Source organism: Eurosta solidaginis, chromosome 5 (genome assembly GCF_040869045.1).
Source record: "Eurosta solidaginis isolate ZX-2024a chromosome 5, ASM4086904v1, whole genome shotgun sequence".
In the NCBI taxonomy this organism is placed as follows: Eukaryota; Metazoa; Arthropoda; class Insecta; order Diptera; family Tephritidae; genus Eurosta; species Eurosta solidaginis.
The window spans coordinates 197056761-197074333 of NC_090323.1; the positions used below are offsets into that span (position 1 = coordinate 197056761).

A 17573-nucleotide genomic window follows, 5' to 3' on the forward strand; every position below is an offset into this window, starting at 1 on the left:
TGACTCAATACAATTTGATAGTCGCAGCCCTAATATTGCTGCCATTAATTCCATACGAGGAATTGATATGGGCTTCAATGGTGCGACTCTAGTCTTTGAAGCAACTATGAGACAGCGAACGTCGTCATCCATATCTGCGCGTAGATATGTCACCGCAGCATATGCATCAATGCTAGCATCTACGAACGTATGCAACTGATTTGACTTTGCACAACTACCAAAGGGCATGCATCGAGGTATACGTACATCGTTCAGCTTTGACACTAACTTAAGCCATTGCTGCCAGTCTGATTCTTCGTCATCTTTGAGATTGTCGTCCCATCCAACTCCTGATCGCCATATGTTCTGAAGAATAATTTTGGCTCGAATGTTGAAGAAGCCGAGGAGTCCGAGTGGATCAAAAATCGACATAACTACGCTTAATACTTGTCGTTTCGATGATGTGGCAAGCGATGCTTTAGCAATTAGCTCGGGCTTTACGACGAATGTCAGAGAATCTTCAGATGGTAACCACCACATGCCGAGCACCTTCTCTCGAGGCTCGTCAGACAATACAATATTTTTTGCTGATGTCTCCATTTCGTCATCTAAGGCTCGAACAACACGCCTTGAGTTTGATAGCCAATGCCTCATTTCAAATCCGCCGTCTGCATGGATGCGTTTCACTATTTCTGCCAACTCTAACATTTGCTCTTCAGAGTCCACGGACTGTAACCAGTCATCCACGAAAGTGTTTTTATGTATCGCCTTGACTGCTTCTGGGTGTTTACTAATGAATCTATCCGCGTTCTTATTTTTAATGAAATTAGCAAGAGCGGGGGAACATGACGCGCCAAATGTCATTACCTGCATAACATATACATCGGGAGAGCGCGCTTTTTCACCGTCTCGCCATAAAAATTGTTGAGCAGCTAAGTCCTCTTGTCGTACTTTTATTTGGTGAAACGTTTGTCGTATATCACCGGTAATAGCTACCCTTCGCTCTCGGAAGCGCATCAGCACTCCAATTAACGAAGCCATTAAATCGGGCCCTTTCAACAGGACATCATTCAAAGCAACGCCGCATACCTTTGCGGCTGCATCCCAAACCAACCGCGTTTTCATTTTGTTAGGATTGGTTACTGTGAAAATCGGCAAGAACCATGAACGAGAATTTCTCATTATCTCCCCATTTGACAATTTGCGTACGTAGCCATTTTTAATGTAGCTTTCGATAGTACTTATCATAAAAGAATTTAGCTGTGAGTCTTTGGCCATCTTCGCCTCGAGGCAGTTAAGTCGTTTGAGAGCCATCTGGTATGAGTCAGGCAAATCGATGTTGTCGAACCTCCATAGAAGACCAGTCTCCCAGCGTTTTTCGTTTGCTAGATATTTGCTCGTGTTCTCCATAATTTGCAGTGAACGTTCATCTTCCTTCGATCTCAGGGGTTTGGTTGTGATGCTCACTCCCATTGACTCAAGTGAAAAATACGTTTTCACCGCTTCATCTAGCTTACGGGCAATACCAGCATCACTGCATTCGCATATGTGCAAAATACGAGGTGTAGTTTGGTTTTTGTTGTTGTGTCGCCCATACACTGCCCAACCCAGTCTGCAGCGGACGGCAATAACGTCATCGTCTTCTGCTTCGATTATTTCTATGGGAACGCTTACCTTAATATTGTCAAGGCCGATGATAATGTGAGGTTTTACATTCGTGTACGCTTGAATAGGAACTGATTTAAGGTGGTATCGTTGGCGTAACAACTGTTCATCGACGCTTTGCGTGGGCAAATCCAAGGACGTTACCGTACGGACGCCTTTCAACAAGTAGCGTTGTTCCTCTTTGCCAATTGCTGATACATTCAAGTACACTGATTTGGAGTTCTGTTCAGTCTGCGTCTGATCACCGGTCCACTTTAAACACAACTGCTCTGTTGGACCCTCCAACTCAAGTTCGTCTGCTAATTTGCTTTCGATTAATGTGCATGCAGAGCCTTCATCTATTAAAGCGTATGTATGTACTTGCTTCACCTTACCATAAAGCGTTACGGGCACATATCGGAACAGAGCCTTCGTAGCGGATCGGCTATGAAATAGAACAGTAGATTCCTTTTGATCCGCTTTCGGTGTAGCTTTGGTATCGATTTGTTGTTGTGGTTGAACGTCGCCCCCACGGTAGCAGCCGAATGTAGCAAAGTGCTGTGGGTGGAAGTGCACCCGTCCACGCCGCATCGTTTCTTCGTTTTGCAGTATCGTACAAGATGTCGCATGAAGCAAGAGAAGCAGAGCCTTTCACTTTTAACGAACTCCCAGCGACCTTTTACATCAAGCGCTCTAAACGTGTCACAATCCGGCAAACGATGCTGTCCCTTACACTTGGGACACGAAACGCCCTCTAACGATTTTGAGTTCTTGCTACCTTTACCTTTATCACGATTCTCTACCACGTGTACCAATACACGCTCTTTGACTTGCTTTCCACCTCCGCTCTTCGTGTTGTCTGCAGCTTGAGGCTCGTACGAGGTCACCATAGTCGCGCACATGGCTACATTAAACAACCACTGATCAAACGTGGCCAAGTTGATACCGCCAGCAGATAATCTGTGCCTACCCCAGTCGAGTTTCAAGTCGCCAGGCAACTTGCCGACTAATTCATTCAGCAATAGAGGGTCGTTTAGATACTCGCTGAGGCCGATGGCCAACATTGTAGCGCAGTAGTTCTGAACGGCCAGCGCCAATCGTATTACTGAGTCCAAATTGTTGTGTCTCACAGCAGGCTCTTCCCTGAGTTTGCGTTGTAAAGCCGCATGCACAATTTCAGGGCGCCCGAACAGCATTTTTAGAGTTCCTATTACGTACGGAACAGTGGCGGGAATCACCAACTTACCTCGCACAGCTTCCAAAGCTGGACCTTTCAGGCATTTCTGTAGGCGAATAAGGTTCTCTTCATTACTAAATCCGCATCTCTCAGTCGATTGTTCATAATTGCTTATGAACAGGAGCCATTCCTCAGGTTTGCCGGAGAATGGAGGTAACTCTCTAGTGATAACATGACGTGCTGCTATTTGTGACGATGATAAGATACCCTTTGACGTAGTTGCATTTGTCGGTAGCGTACCGTTAAACTCTATATTTGGCAAATTGCAGCCGAATCCCGCTGCTGGCAGAGCAGTAGACGAAGGCGCTACTATGTCGGCGTAACTGTTACCGTATGGCAGAGAATAATTGCAGTTCGCTGCGCTTGGCCGAAAAGATAAACTTGGCCGTGACCCTATTGGGGCGGCTTTTCCAGGAATCGCCCATGCGTTACTTTCTTCGATAGTAGTCGCTCGCTGCGTATCGCGACAGACACCTGTGCTTGTGAAAAGCGATCCGCTTAGAACCTGATTCACGAGATCGTCAAACTGTTTATTTTTAGGATCAACGTTTGTGTTCTGCGTTGGCGTGGATGAGTGGGTAGACGATGCGGGCAAACTACCTGTTATGTCCACCCCTATGTTGCTTTGTTCGCCTTTGTCAGTTGTAGCGTTGATATTGCCATCACCATTTTCTGGCACCTTTGAATGCGCATCCGCGCCGGCAGAAGATGTTTCGTTACGCTGGTTGGCACCTGTTGCCCCTCCATCGCTATTAAGAACGTCTTTGTCTGTCATGTCATATGCAGTTGAATTAATTTTGATCTCAAGTCTATGTCGATTGCAAAAATATTTCAGGATGTTGAGTCGCGTGCAGTTGGCAGATATTCCTAGCGTTAAAATCCAAATAAAACACCAAATGATGATAGCGCTGAAATCTTTATTAATTTTCTTTAAAGATTGCATATTAGATATTCAATTGTTTAGAACTTACATTTGTGCCTTCTATGTGCTACATATATATTTATGCACGCGCTCACTCTTCAAATTCTCAAGACTGAATAATTATGATGAAAGGGCAAAAAATCAATTTAGCTTTCAGTAAAGGAATTTTACCTAGCGGTTAACTAACGGCTGTATATGCCGGTGAATATATTCGCATTGCAGCGTATGTACATGTATTCGTACATTTGTATCGTCATATGTTGGTACATAAATATGCACGTACATATGGGAATACAAGTATGTAGGTACACATGAACATATGTATAAATTCTGTGCACCGAAATTGAGGCGATGGAGAACTGATAGCAACTAAAAGTGAGAAATATCAAAGGCTGCTGGAAGTACACTGTGCGCCACTTAACAGCAGTGTTACGAATATTAGCAAAACTAAGGAGTGCTGCCAGCTCTAAGCCGATCTAAGCAGTGACGTGAATGCACATCAATAATTCAATCATTATGTATCTACATAAACGAATAAATAATTGCGTCTACACATATGTACACATTCCGACGAGCAACATTTACATACAAGGCAGCAAGAGATGAGATGTCACACACCGATGAATTTACTTATACGCTTATGTGTGTGCGGGAGACTGTAAATTACAAACACATGCATATACCTTATCTGAGTTGTCACAAGAGAGAGCAATAATTTGTGCACGTAGTTGTGGCTGGCGATTTTGTAGCCGAAACAACTAGTAACTTCTGGAAATCGAAGAGCCTAGAAGTATGCAGCGTAAACTATAAAAGCGGCGCCAGCGAGTAAGAAGTAATTCAGTTTGATTTGAATTGTCAAGCAGTTACGAGTAAGACGATATCTAGCGAGCAATAGCACTATTATTTTGAAAGTCAGTTTCCTTTAAGATATCAGTTTGGTTATTAAGCTATTCGTTGCACAGTTTGAGTGTTATTTTGAAGTACTTAATAAAGGCCATTTTTCCATCATTCAATATTGGAGTTATTTATTCAACAGTTTAGTGATTCGAACTTAGCAGAGGATTGCAAATAAGAGGATTTGCAAATAAAAATTCGTTACAATATATATATTTATATAGTATATATATATAGTATATATATACTTTTTTTTGCAACTTCAGCCCCATGTAAACAGCTAGAAGCTTCAAATTTCACCAAATAGCTTACGTGTAAAGCATATATTGTTGTCTCAAAAAATCATTGAGATCGGTGATATATATGGTATAAATCTCATACAACCGATGCTTGCGTGTATAGCATATATTGTTGTCTGAAAAAATCATTGAGATCGGTGATATATATGGTATATATCTCATACAACCGATTGTTGGGATAAGAAACTTTGCGCAATTTCAGACCCATTTAACCCATTACTGACCAACGTTACATATATATATAACAGTAATATAAGTATGGATAAACGTACACCAATATCACTTTGAACGACTGTAATTGGGATTGTTCGTGTGGTAATACGAAAGTTTATGTTTAGGCTTTACGATGAAGCATGGTGCGATCAGTTTACTGAGAACCATCGAAGTGAGTAGAAGTTTTTAAGTTTGTGTAATATTCCTGTGTCCCTTTTTTTGCAGTTATGAGAAAGCGCAAAATGTAAGTAATTGTTTTCAAATGTTTTTTTCAAATTCTAGGAACAATTTTTGTACATAATTATTTCGTGCAGTTACAGAGAAATATTATAAAATTAAAACAAAAAAAAAGTTTATTTTCTTAGAGATAAGACCTTGAAAAGTCAACGTTACATATATGTAACGTTGGTCACTACTATAGCGAGTGTACTTTTTTCTTTCCTTGCTTCGTATGTCTTTATTTAAGTGACGTTTTACGCACAGAAGAGATCCTTGAGCAGCTAGAAAGTCAAGGCGATGATGAACGTGACATCGAGAAGGTATTTTTGAACCACCGGATGAAGAAAATATTTCAGAAGAGGAATCCTCAAATGAAGATGAAGGAGGTACATTGAGAAATTTATCTAGGAGGCAGAAAATGACTAATTGTGAAGAGGTATATGCAGAAGCGATTGACGAATACGAGGAAGATAACCCTATAAATGAAGAAGAGCTGGCAAGATACATCAGGGATGTGCTGGATCATTCATTGTCAAATGTGGGAACAAACCTTCTTGAAACACCTCCTCGTTTGCAGAAAGGATTGCCTATAACATATTTTTATAAGAACAAAACATAGACGACTGAATCTTCTCAGCACACTGCATCGCATCCTATTCTAGGGGCAACAAACACTCATAAAGCTACACTTTCTGCTGTAGAAATGACGACAAGTTCACAGTGACATCTCCTGTTGATCCAGTGACAAACTCACTTGAATCAACTCCATCAAAACTACCTGAGTCATATGTGCGGCAAAGAAGGTCACGGGCGATTATGAACAGCGAGTTTAATTGGGTTGCACAAGAAGAATATGGCAGGCCACTGAACACATTCTCCGATTTGGTCTATCCAGCGGCACCTTACAAATTTTTTGAAAAATTTTTCGATGATGAAGTAATAAATATGTTGTGTGATCAAACTAATAAATATGTTGTGTTCAAAGATCCAAACAAGACCAGCCCAGCAATTACATCCCAAGAAATGCGGGTATTATTGGGGATTCTCATTGTAACTGGATATCGTCCTGCACCTGCCAAAAGGGATTACTGGTCTGAGGAAGATGACACGGGTAGTGTTATCGTTCAAAATGCCATGAGACGCAACCGCTTCGAAACTATATACTTTACTTACTTACTTAATTGGCGCTTAACCGTCTAAACGGTTATGGTCGTCCAACAAGGCGCGCCAGTCGCTCCTTCGCTCCGCCAACCGGCGCCAATTGGTCACACCAAGGGAGTTTAAATCGTTTTCCACCTGGTCCTTCCAACGGAGTGGGGGCCGCCCTCTACCTCTGCTTCCATAGGCGGGTTCCGATAGAAACACTTTCTTGGCCGGAGCATCATCTTTCATTCGCATAACATGGCCTAGCCAGCGCAGCCGCTGCGTTTTAATTCGCTGGACTATGTTGATGTCTGCGTATAGCTCGTACAGCTCATCATTAAATCTTCTTCCGTACTCGCCATCGCCAACGCGTAGAGGTCCATAAATCTTTCGAAGAACTTTTCTCTCGAACACTCCCAAAGCCGCTTCATCTGCTGTTGTCATGGTCCATGCTTCTGCCCCATATAGCAGGACGGGTACGATAAGTGACTTTTAGAGTATGATTTTCGTTCGCCGAGAGAGGACTTTACTTTTCAATTGCCTACCTAGTCCAAAGTAGTGAAACTATATACACCAACCTTCATTTTGCGGACATTTTTCAGTATGATGAGAAAGACAAAATATGGAAGCTTCGTCCACTCACCGACAAGCTGAAATCACAATTCCGAGAGAACTTTGTGCTAGAGCAACATCTTTCCTATGACGAAAGCATGGTGGAATATTTCGGCCGCCATAGTTTCAAGCAGTTCATAAGAGGAAAGCCTGTGAGATTCGGTTATAAAATGTGGTCGCTAAACACACCTCAGCTTTCATTTGATACCCATATTGTATAAACACTGTCTAGGCATTCACTGGCCCACGTTTTCGCCTATATCTCGAGACCCTAGTCACCCAGGGGTATGAAAATTACCCTCTACTCAACTAAAGACTCTCCTGAATTAAAAAAATGTCATAGTACCTCGAAATCACGTTCCCCCTCAGAACCCTCCCCCCCTCCCCCCAACCCTCTCGGCGGGCCTGTTGATGTGCTATACTTGATATCATTCGCTATAATATTTTTTTATTGATAAACAGGTTGTTTAATTAATCATCAAGCAATTAAACGGAAGTATATCATTCAAGGGGCTGTGTAGCGCATCCGTTCAGGTTGCCAGCGTAATATATAGCTTCTCTAAACCCAATTGTCAACCTCACCTATCCGCGGCGAATCCTGTTTCACTAACAGACGAGGCTCTGGCGACCTCAAGCTCCTCATGGAACTTGGGGGTGGGGAGGGAGGGAATGGCCTGAAGGTTTAATGTGTCCACATAAATCGTTCCCGAGATGGTCGGGCTAACACCTTAATGGTGCTGTGGTACCGGAGCGTACCGGATCTGTATCCGGCAAAGGACCATCACATCGATAACACTCCCCAAAGTCTTCGGAGAGCAACCTTATCGCTACAACAACAACAACAACGGAAGTATATCCGCACCACATGAAAATATGAGTGCCACTGCGTATACGTAACATTTTATTACAGGGATCGCCACAAGCTTCTTATGGAAGCGTGACTACACCTACTTTGAAATAAAAAAAAAAAAAACAAAAATGGCGACGGAGCTAGTAAAAAGTACACTGTAAAAAACTTTGAAAATTCATAAAATGATATTATTTTAGAAAGAAAATTATACATTTTGTAATCCTGATAGAAAGTAAAATCATTAGATTTTTTTTAATTTAATTTTTTATATTTTTAAAATTTTTTTTATATTTTTAAGTTTTTAATTTTTTTTGTCTTGTTTTGTTTTTTTAGAAATAAAATAATATAAATAATAATAATTTTGTAATTCTGATAAAAGAAAATTCATTCAATTATTTTATTTAATCTTTTATATTTCTTGTTTTTATTTTTTGTATATTTAAAAAATTTTTTTTTGTTTTGTTTTTTAATTTTTTTATTTGATAGTATTTCGGAAAGAAGGATTAAAGTGGAGATATTAACCTACTGTAAATTGTCCGCAATTAATTTTTCTATATCTATTTTGATGTTTGTGGTTGATAATTTCAGAAGCGCTTCTAAATGCTGATTTGTAACTCTATTTCTTTTATTTGTTTTTATTTGCTTAAGGAATGAAAAGTAGCTTTCACAAATGTACGTACTACCAAACATTGAATACAATTTTAAAACTTCTTGACGCAGTAAGGATACTTCTCCTTGCTTACAACTTTCCAAAAATCAATGCCTTTTAAATCTAATAACTGTAGTTCAGAGTCGCTTGTAAGTCGCATAGCTCCACTTGGAGTTCTGGGCTCTGCTCATTTGCATCGCATGTCATGGGTATAAAAAAAATTGGTAACATTTTCCTGTTGCTGAGAGCTTTAAAGTAATTTTTCAATGTGATATTCACTTTAGTCGCATCAACCTGTCAAAACTGATAAATATGCATGCAAGCCGAAATAAAGACATGAACTAATAATACCCACATACCTATTTACATACGTCCTATTCGATTTGCTTGAAATGTAGTATACAAATTTGCCTATATTAGTATTTACGATCCTTTTTTTCAGGGAAGTAGACCAGAGACGGACTAGGACTGGGATTAGGGACTAGGACTGGGACTGAGGACGCGGAGTGGTACTGGCACTGGGGAACTCGTAATGGGCGTGGAACAAAATATATACCACGTTTCTGGGGACTGGCAATAAGGGATTAAAAGGAATGAGAAGAAACTTGAGAGCAGAGAAAAGAGAAAAGGAGAATGTCATCGGATTCTGAACTATATTCCAAGTTTTTAAGCTTGTAGCTTAATCGCGAAGTTACTTAAATTTCGATTACAAAATTCTGTTCGCTACACATAGTAAAAGCTAAATAAAACCGTTTAAAAAAACCCGGCTATTATTTATTATATCCTATTAGATAAATGAGTGATAATCTTAAAATTATCTCCTCCGGTTAATAATGGTGAAACAAAGCATGCATGTACATCAAACTTATCACTAATATGTATATCCCATATTCAATTTTTAAGTTCAAGTGAGACGAAATAAAGTTTTGTCAGTGCACGTATATTCTTCATTTTGTTTTCTAAAAAAATAGCTACAACCATTCTGCGAGCAGAAATGGCGCTGGCACGTACACAAACCCAGTCCGACTTGGTATCTTTCAATATTAATGCATTGCATTGTTTTCTTGAATGCATTTAGAAATACTTCTACATGCGTTCAATTCAAATTAATTTAAATATTAAATAAATCAAACAAAAGCTTCATTGTTTTCGTACAGGTGAAACAAAAAATATACCCAAAAATATTACTCCAAAAGTAATTTTTACACGAAAATTATAGCAGTTGAGTTCCTAATGGGTACAGCAGAATACATTCGGTTGTGGGCGAGAGGATAGAACGCGTGCGCGCGGGGATGTGTGGTGCGCTTGCCTATGCGGTGCGTGAAAGCGCTTATGGAGTGATGACGCATGTTTTTATTATTACGTATAAACAAATAAAAAAAATTTGCAATAAAATAATATTGCGACTATAAACTGAGATGTAACCTATACTTTTTCTCAAGATAGATCAAACTACACACGGGGTGCAAAACAAATTCAAAATCGGTTCAGTAGTTTAGGAGTCCATCGCGGCCAAAAATTTAGTGACATGTGTTTTTTTATATATTAAGATTTATCTTAAAAAATCGTTTGGATATATACATCTGTTCACTATATACTTCTTATCTTATACATCCCATTATTTGGAGATTACGAACGGGATAAGATTATTGTTCAGCCCCATTCATGAAAGGTATGAAATCTTCGGCACAGCCGACGACAGTCCCGTCCTTACTTGTTTTATTTGAAAATAAACTTTGCTCGCTGTATGTCTGAATACAGAATGTAAACGCAAATGATAAAGTTGGTATAAGAGAATAGGTTTGAAACGGGCGCTTTCAGCAAACACAACTTTTGACCAGTCGTTGAGTGATAATTTTCTGAAGTTTTTTTTAACGGTTGGAATTTTACGTCAAATTATTGAGCCGACATTTTTTGCTACATTCACTCAACTTGTTTATTCAGCTATTTGGCAGTTCTTTGACATTTTAAAGTGGTGGTAATGGATACAATTTTTCCTTTTAATATTATGGTTAAATGTAATAAAATAATTTAAAAAAATTTTTAAGTTAAACGGTTTTATTGAAAAACAATACTTACATTAAGTAATAATAATACTAAAAGTTAGAAAAATAATTAGGTAGGTCCTAGGTACTAGTCATCATACTCCTCATCAATCTAGGACGTTGATCTGACAATTAAACAAAAGCTTTGTGCGCGTGAAATTTCTAAAAATGTGAGGCGTAGCATAACATGATTAAGGTTCAGTTGGTCTTACTTATGACTATCAATAGAAATTTGGCGCGTCCAACGCCCTAGATTGATGAGGAGTATGATGACTAGTACCTAGGACCTACCTAATTATTTTATAACTTTTAGTATTATTATTACTTAATGTCAGTATTGCTTTCAATAAAACCGTTTAACTTAAAAATATTTCTTAATTATTTTATTTTCAAGTTTTTAGTCTTTATTTAATTGCCTGTTATTTCTCATTATATTTAGTTCATATAGTGACTCTTTATTACAAGGACTTTTTCCTGTCCTCAATAATCCCTCTAAAGACTTTAGTCGACTCAGCGCCACGTATGCTTGCCCCTCGTCGAACTCCAAAGTATTTTGATGTCAGTTCTACCGGAATGTATGTAATATATGTTACAAATATGAGCCAAATCGGACCGCAATTACGAGTATTTTCAATATCGGGCTAGATAAAGCAGATACATGCCGCACCTAGCGGGATTTTTTTTCATAAAGCGATTTCTATTGATGTATGTATTATGTGTTCCAAATATTAACCAAATCGGAACACAAATACGATTTTTTTAAATATTTCGATCCATGCGCCACCTATCGGAGTTTTTTTCTTATTATTGCTTTGTAATAGGGTTCTGAACTATATTCCAAGTTTGAAGCTTGTAGCTTATCGGAAAGTTACTTAAATTTTAGTTACAAAATTTGTAAACAGCGGCCGACCGCTATACAGAGTCAAGCTAAATAAAATCGTTTAAAAACTAATTTAAGACGTTCTTTTCCCACAATTTTTGGGATAATTATTTCATTTGGCAGTTGGTTCGTAAAACAAAATTTCTATTACTCAACTGACGGCAACATGTTTGCAACGTAACAAAAAAAAATTGTGTTCGCTGAAAGCGCCTATCGGTTCGTCGTTGAGCTATTGGTTTGTTATCGAAAGGGTTATGGTTAGATTAGGTTATATCCATTTCCTCTCCTCGAGATATCAGTTTCCTATAGGTGTATATCGACGAGGTGTAGAGGAGTTATCAATTTATAATCAAAATATAATACATTTTCTGTCGATAATAAAGGTTATTATTATCGGTTTTGATCCTGGAGTTATTGGTTTGTTATGAAAAAGTTATCGATTTATAGTCGAAAAGATATGGAATATTTATCGAAAACTTGCGATATCGTATCAAAAAGTTATTAATTTTTTATTGGAAAGTTATCAAGTTATCGGAAAGATATCGATTGCTTAAAAAAAGTTATCGAACTGTTACCGAAAATCTATCAACTTTCTACCAAAAAATTTTCGATATGTTACCGTAAAGTTATCGAAAATAGTTATCGACTATTTATCGAAATTTCATCTATTATTTATCGATAGCTATCGATTTATTATTAAAAATTGATAAATAAATGTTATCGATTATTTATCAAAAGTTTTCGATATGTTATCAAAAAGCCTCCAATTTTTTATTGGAGTGCTATCAACTTGTTTTTATAGCTTTTTTTTTTGTTGGAGTCCAATTGATTTTTGACTCAAATTACGACGTGCAGTGTATTGAGTTCCAATGCATTTTGTATCAAAGGTGTGCTGGTATTTATTGACTTTTTTCTTTTTTTCAATTTTCTCTTCTTTTTTTCAAACATTTTATACAAATTGCATTTTTGTACATACACACTCACAAACGTATGCTCTCGCAGCTTAAACGCTTTTCAGAGGAAGTGACCACAGATGTGGTAGCATTGTCTGGTATGAAATTCTTTTACTTGACCCGATCACTGGTGCTTTCGGTAAGTTAAATCTTTTTATTTCATATACCATATATTTTGAATGTATGTTGTATGTAAGATAATGTTTAAGTGGGCGACCAATATGTTTGAAACTTAAGATGCAGCATTATATGAGGACCGTTCAATAGTTTAGGTTACGTTAGGAATATTTCTTGCTCGTGGAAAGTTGTCAAAAGGGTGACTGCCATTCGAATATGTACAAAACTTGTTTTTATATCTAAACAAATGAATTCCAGTGAATATGGAATCAAATTACCCAAATGTATGAATGGCTTCAAAATTTAAGATCGTTGATGTATCTTATATAACTTTAAACGAGCAATTCTTGTATATTTGTATAGCCGGACGATCTCGGGAACGACTCAACCGATTTAAATGAAATTTGGCACAGAGATAATGTATCAGTTTCTAAGACTTCCTACGTAGGTGTTGCCACTCAGAATGTTTCAGAAGGTTGCTACCTATTCGAAATTAAAAAAAAATTGCATGAAATATGCCGATATGGGTATCAAACGAAAGGTATTTCACTTCGCATTGCATAGGGACATTTTTGAGTAGGGTTGCCATTTAGGGTTGCCACCTATTCGAAATTAAAAAAATTTCATGAGATATGCCGATATGGGTATCAAACCAAAGGTATTTCACTCCGCATTACAATAGGGACATTTTTGAGTAGGATTGCCATTTAGGGTTGGGGTATTTAGACGAAATAGTACTCTACTTACTCATATTCTATTAAAGCTTTAAAGGAGAACATTAAAGTTAAAAATCTTCGTAAAAAAAATCTTACACATGATTCGACTTAATTCTCTTAATTTCGCACACGCTAATAAAATTGAAATGCAATATCAAAGCACCGTGGCAAATTCTATCAAAATATATTTAAATGCATATGTTTGGCAAATATGAAATAAATAATTACAATTTCTCACAGATTAGTATTAGAAAGATTCCTCACCATAGCAAAAAGATATCTCACCATGGTAAATTGCTACCGGTGAACACTAGAGGCATATGTTCAATTTGAAAACGACATCTAACCATTTAACTATTTACCAACAGATGGCGCTTAGGGAAGTAAGTTGACATTTAACTAAATTAACTGATAGTTGTCATTCGTGAAATTTTCAATTTTTTGGAATGTAATAAAATTGTAAGACTTGTATAGTGTATAACTAAAAAAATTTTTGAAATTAATAATTCGGCGCATGAAGATACTCGAGGAACGTTGCCAGCACAACGAAACGTTGCCGAGCAAAGCTCGGTCGGCCAGGTACTATATTCTTAATAGAATAAACAAAACTACTGTCAGATTAGCTCGATTTTTCCTTTTAATGTTATGGGCTTTGAAAGGGCAGGAACGTCATTTACGGTATATTGCAAATGTCCCCAGCTAGATCGACAACACAGGCTGGCCACAACAAAAGCTAGATGAGTCCCTGATAGTAGTTTATGGGTACCGTCTACACATGAAGCCAGCAAGTGTTATCCGTATAAGCATTGTCTGGCGTTTTCTGGGATATCCCTAATGGAATACTATGGGAATGTTTTTGATACCTATAAGTGCTATGTTGTTGCAGGGTTCTGTTTGGGATGCTTTTGCAGATACTATTTGACAAACAGAATTTTTGCGATTTTTAACTTTAATATTTTGACAGTAAAGTTTAAAAACAATATTCAGCCACTCCTTTACGCTGCCGTTTTACTCTTTACATTCCAGATATTTATAGCTGCAATGAAGCTCCTTATGTGGCTTTTCAAGATAAAATGATCATATTATACAGTAAAAGCCAGCTGCCGGTTGGCACAATGTTACTTAGAGGATTTAATATACTGCGCACAAAAAATATTCTATTCAGTCAGTGTCTATCTCTTATTCTGCATATTCTACCTACTACTACATTGCATTAACAACTCCAATTAAACTCAATGCCCACGGGCAACTTGAGCGCATTCCGTACCAGTGTGTCGAAGCGACTCTAAGGGCCATTGCAGATGATTGGCGTAAGGGTACCCAAATGGCAGACGAGGCCATACACTTCGCTGATCAGGAAACTGCAACGGTGACAACTTTTATTTTGACAGCCAAGCAGCAATAAAGACAATAATCTCGCACAGCGCAAAATCTAAAAGTGTGTTAAAGTGCAGTAAATCCCTAGAAATAATTGGGAATGGACGAAGGCTACATCTATACCGGGATATATGGGAAGAGATGAGAATAAAAAAGAAGTTAGGCTAGCGAAAAGGGCTGGCTTAAAAGATTAAAACAAGGTGAGAGTTACATTTGATTTACCAAGCAGCAAAAGCGTGGAACTAAGCGGGAGTTAAGCATCGAAGATCATGTGCTGGTCTTTTAATCTTAGACTAACATAGTTACTCTTATAATTCAATATAGATGAGGCTCTTGACGGATATTCTGACCGGAAGCTGTCTTCTGTCGTCACATGCTTTCGATTAAGTCCTATTAGTGATAGCGGATATTGGAATTGCGGGTTTGAGGAGGAAATGATGGAGCATGTTATGTGCTCGTGCCCTGCGCTCGCCAGGCTAAGACTCCAGCTATTAGGAGTGATACAGCTATCATATTTAGAACTAGCAGTTGATATAGTACGCAGGACGAAGTTTTTTTAAACACTTTCTTAACTTATTCAATCTATATGAGATCCTCTTAGATGGGCCAATTCAACTTATCCCAAACTCTACAATATTAATTGCACGATTTTTCTCTTCCAGTACGATTTTCTGAGTATCTCACTCTATTCGCACTTTTTGCGTTAGATATTATAAACCCTTTGGCCTCTGAAATACCTTTAAAAAAATTAATTGGCGCGATTTATCTCTGAAGATTTTGAGGCCGAGCTTCTCTTTCGTTTGGCGTCGTGTTCCTTTTAATTTTTGCGAATTCGAACGGCAGGTGATTTTTCATGGCAGTGTTTGCCAAATCACTGCCTAGGGGCTACCGCGCATAGAAAAACATTATTTAAATTGAAAAAATGTTTAAAAAATTTCTTGATTTTACTTTGCTTGGGAGTTGAACCCAAGAGCTTTGGTCTGGTAGGCGGAGCACGCTGCCATCACACCACGGCGGCCGTATTGTATTGCTGCGGTCTTATGAGCTATGAGCGGGGTTTCAAGTTGGTAGCTTAATGTAAATTTTCTTGAAACTGGATCCCTAGATTCACCTGTCTAATGTGAAATTTCTAAAAATCTCACCCGGGCACCACCTATCGGAATTTCGCCTTATTTAATGCAATATCATCGGTTACACAGCTACCTGTGAGGTAACAGGTTTGTTGCTTAAAGCGAAGAATTTCAAAAACTGATCGCAGAAAGCCATCCGATTCGTGAACATTTTTTTAAAGATCTAATTCCATGCGCCGCCCAGCGGAATTTTTTCTCCTTTTGCTGCATTGTCATAGTGCTATGATCTAAATGTGAATTAGAACGGAAAGGCTTACTAATATACTTTTAGAGTGAGCATTCTAGTTTCTAGCTCAATGAGAAGTTCCTTAAAAAAATGGGCTGCGAGATTGTATAAATTTTCCAAAATTTTCTAAATATTTCGTGGAATTTCACTCCTGCACCTTACCGTCAAATAAAATATTACGATCCGTGCACCATCTAGTGACAGTTGTTTTTTCCTTCTTGTTGCATTGCCATTGGGTGTTGAAATATGTTGCAAAATCTTGTACACTTTAATCATATATCCGATACTAATACAGATCAGTGGAGAAAATCAACGAGTTTTATGAGTTTTGGGAATATCTTCATGCGAATGGTAGTGCTCTTATGTTGTCTATCTCGAGAATTGAGCCTAGGGCTTCTGTATATAAGTCAAGCTCTTTGTGGATTCATGGCGTCTGACGCCTCAAGTCAACAAATGAAGAGTAATCGCGAAAACATTGTAAGCAGAAAAATTGCGAAAAATTTGATATTGGTCAAGTTAATATTTGAGTTATAACAAGTAAAGGTGTCTAAGTTCGGGTGTAACCGAACATTATATACTCAGCGTGAGCCTCAAGTGAACATTTCATTTAAATTACTTTTCTACATAACACGTGGCGCGGTCCGTTAAAAAAAAATTTCTCCCCATTTCCTCTTACAATAAAACTTGATAAGTGAAATATCATTGATTCAAAACTATTTTTTGCTAAGTTATATCTTATTATTCTAGTCTACTACCCTTTTAAACTTGTTATACTCAGCTGAGCATAGCTCACAGAGTATATTAACTTTGTTCGCATAACGGCAATCGGTAACGGCATAAACTAATCGATATAGATATAGACTTCTATATATCAAAATGATCTGGGCGAAAAAAGAAATCCATTTAGCCATGTCCGTCCGCCCGTTCGTCCGTAAACACGATAACTTGAGTAAATTTTGAGGTATCTCGATGAAATTTGGTATGCAGGTTCCTGGGCGCTCATCTCATATCGCTATTTAAATGAAGGAAATCGGACTACAACCTCGCCCACTTTTTCGATATCGAAACTTTCGATAAACCGAAAAAGTGCGATAATTCATTAACAAAGACGGATAAAGCGATGAAACCTGGTAGGTGCCTTGACGTTATGACGCAAAATAGAAAATTAGTAAAATTTTGGACAATGGGTGTGGCACCGCCTACTTTCAAAAGAAGGTAATTTAAAAGTTATGCAAGCTGTAATTTGGCAGTCGTTGAAGATATCATGATGCAATTTTTTAAAGTCAAATTTTAACAAAAAATTTAATATATTTAGAGTATATTATATCAACATTCAACTCCAGTAATGACATGGTGCAACAAAATACAAAAATAAACGAAAATTTCAAAATGGGCGTTGCTCCGTCCTTTTTCATTTAATTCTAGACCACTTTTAATGCCATAAGTGGAACAAAAATTTACCAATCCA

General features: G+C 37.9%; 1 protein-coding gene across 16 annotated transcripts in view; it reads left to right on the plus strand.

Moving 5' to 3' along the window:
• The window catches only part of Gr64e (Gustatory receptor 64e), a 176231-nt gene that overhangs the window by 153477 nt on the left and 5181 nt on the right, over nucleotides 1-17573 (plus strand). For all 16 annotated transcript variants that reach the window (XM_067787304.1, XM_067787306.1, XM_067787311.1 and 13 more), the window contains one exon: nucleotides 12589-12678. In XM_067787304.1, coding sequence (XP_067643405.1) covers nucleotides 12589-12678 — 90 coding nt within the window. The remainder of the gene's footprint in view (nucleotides 1-12588; nucleotides 12679-17573) is intronic.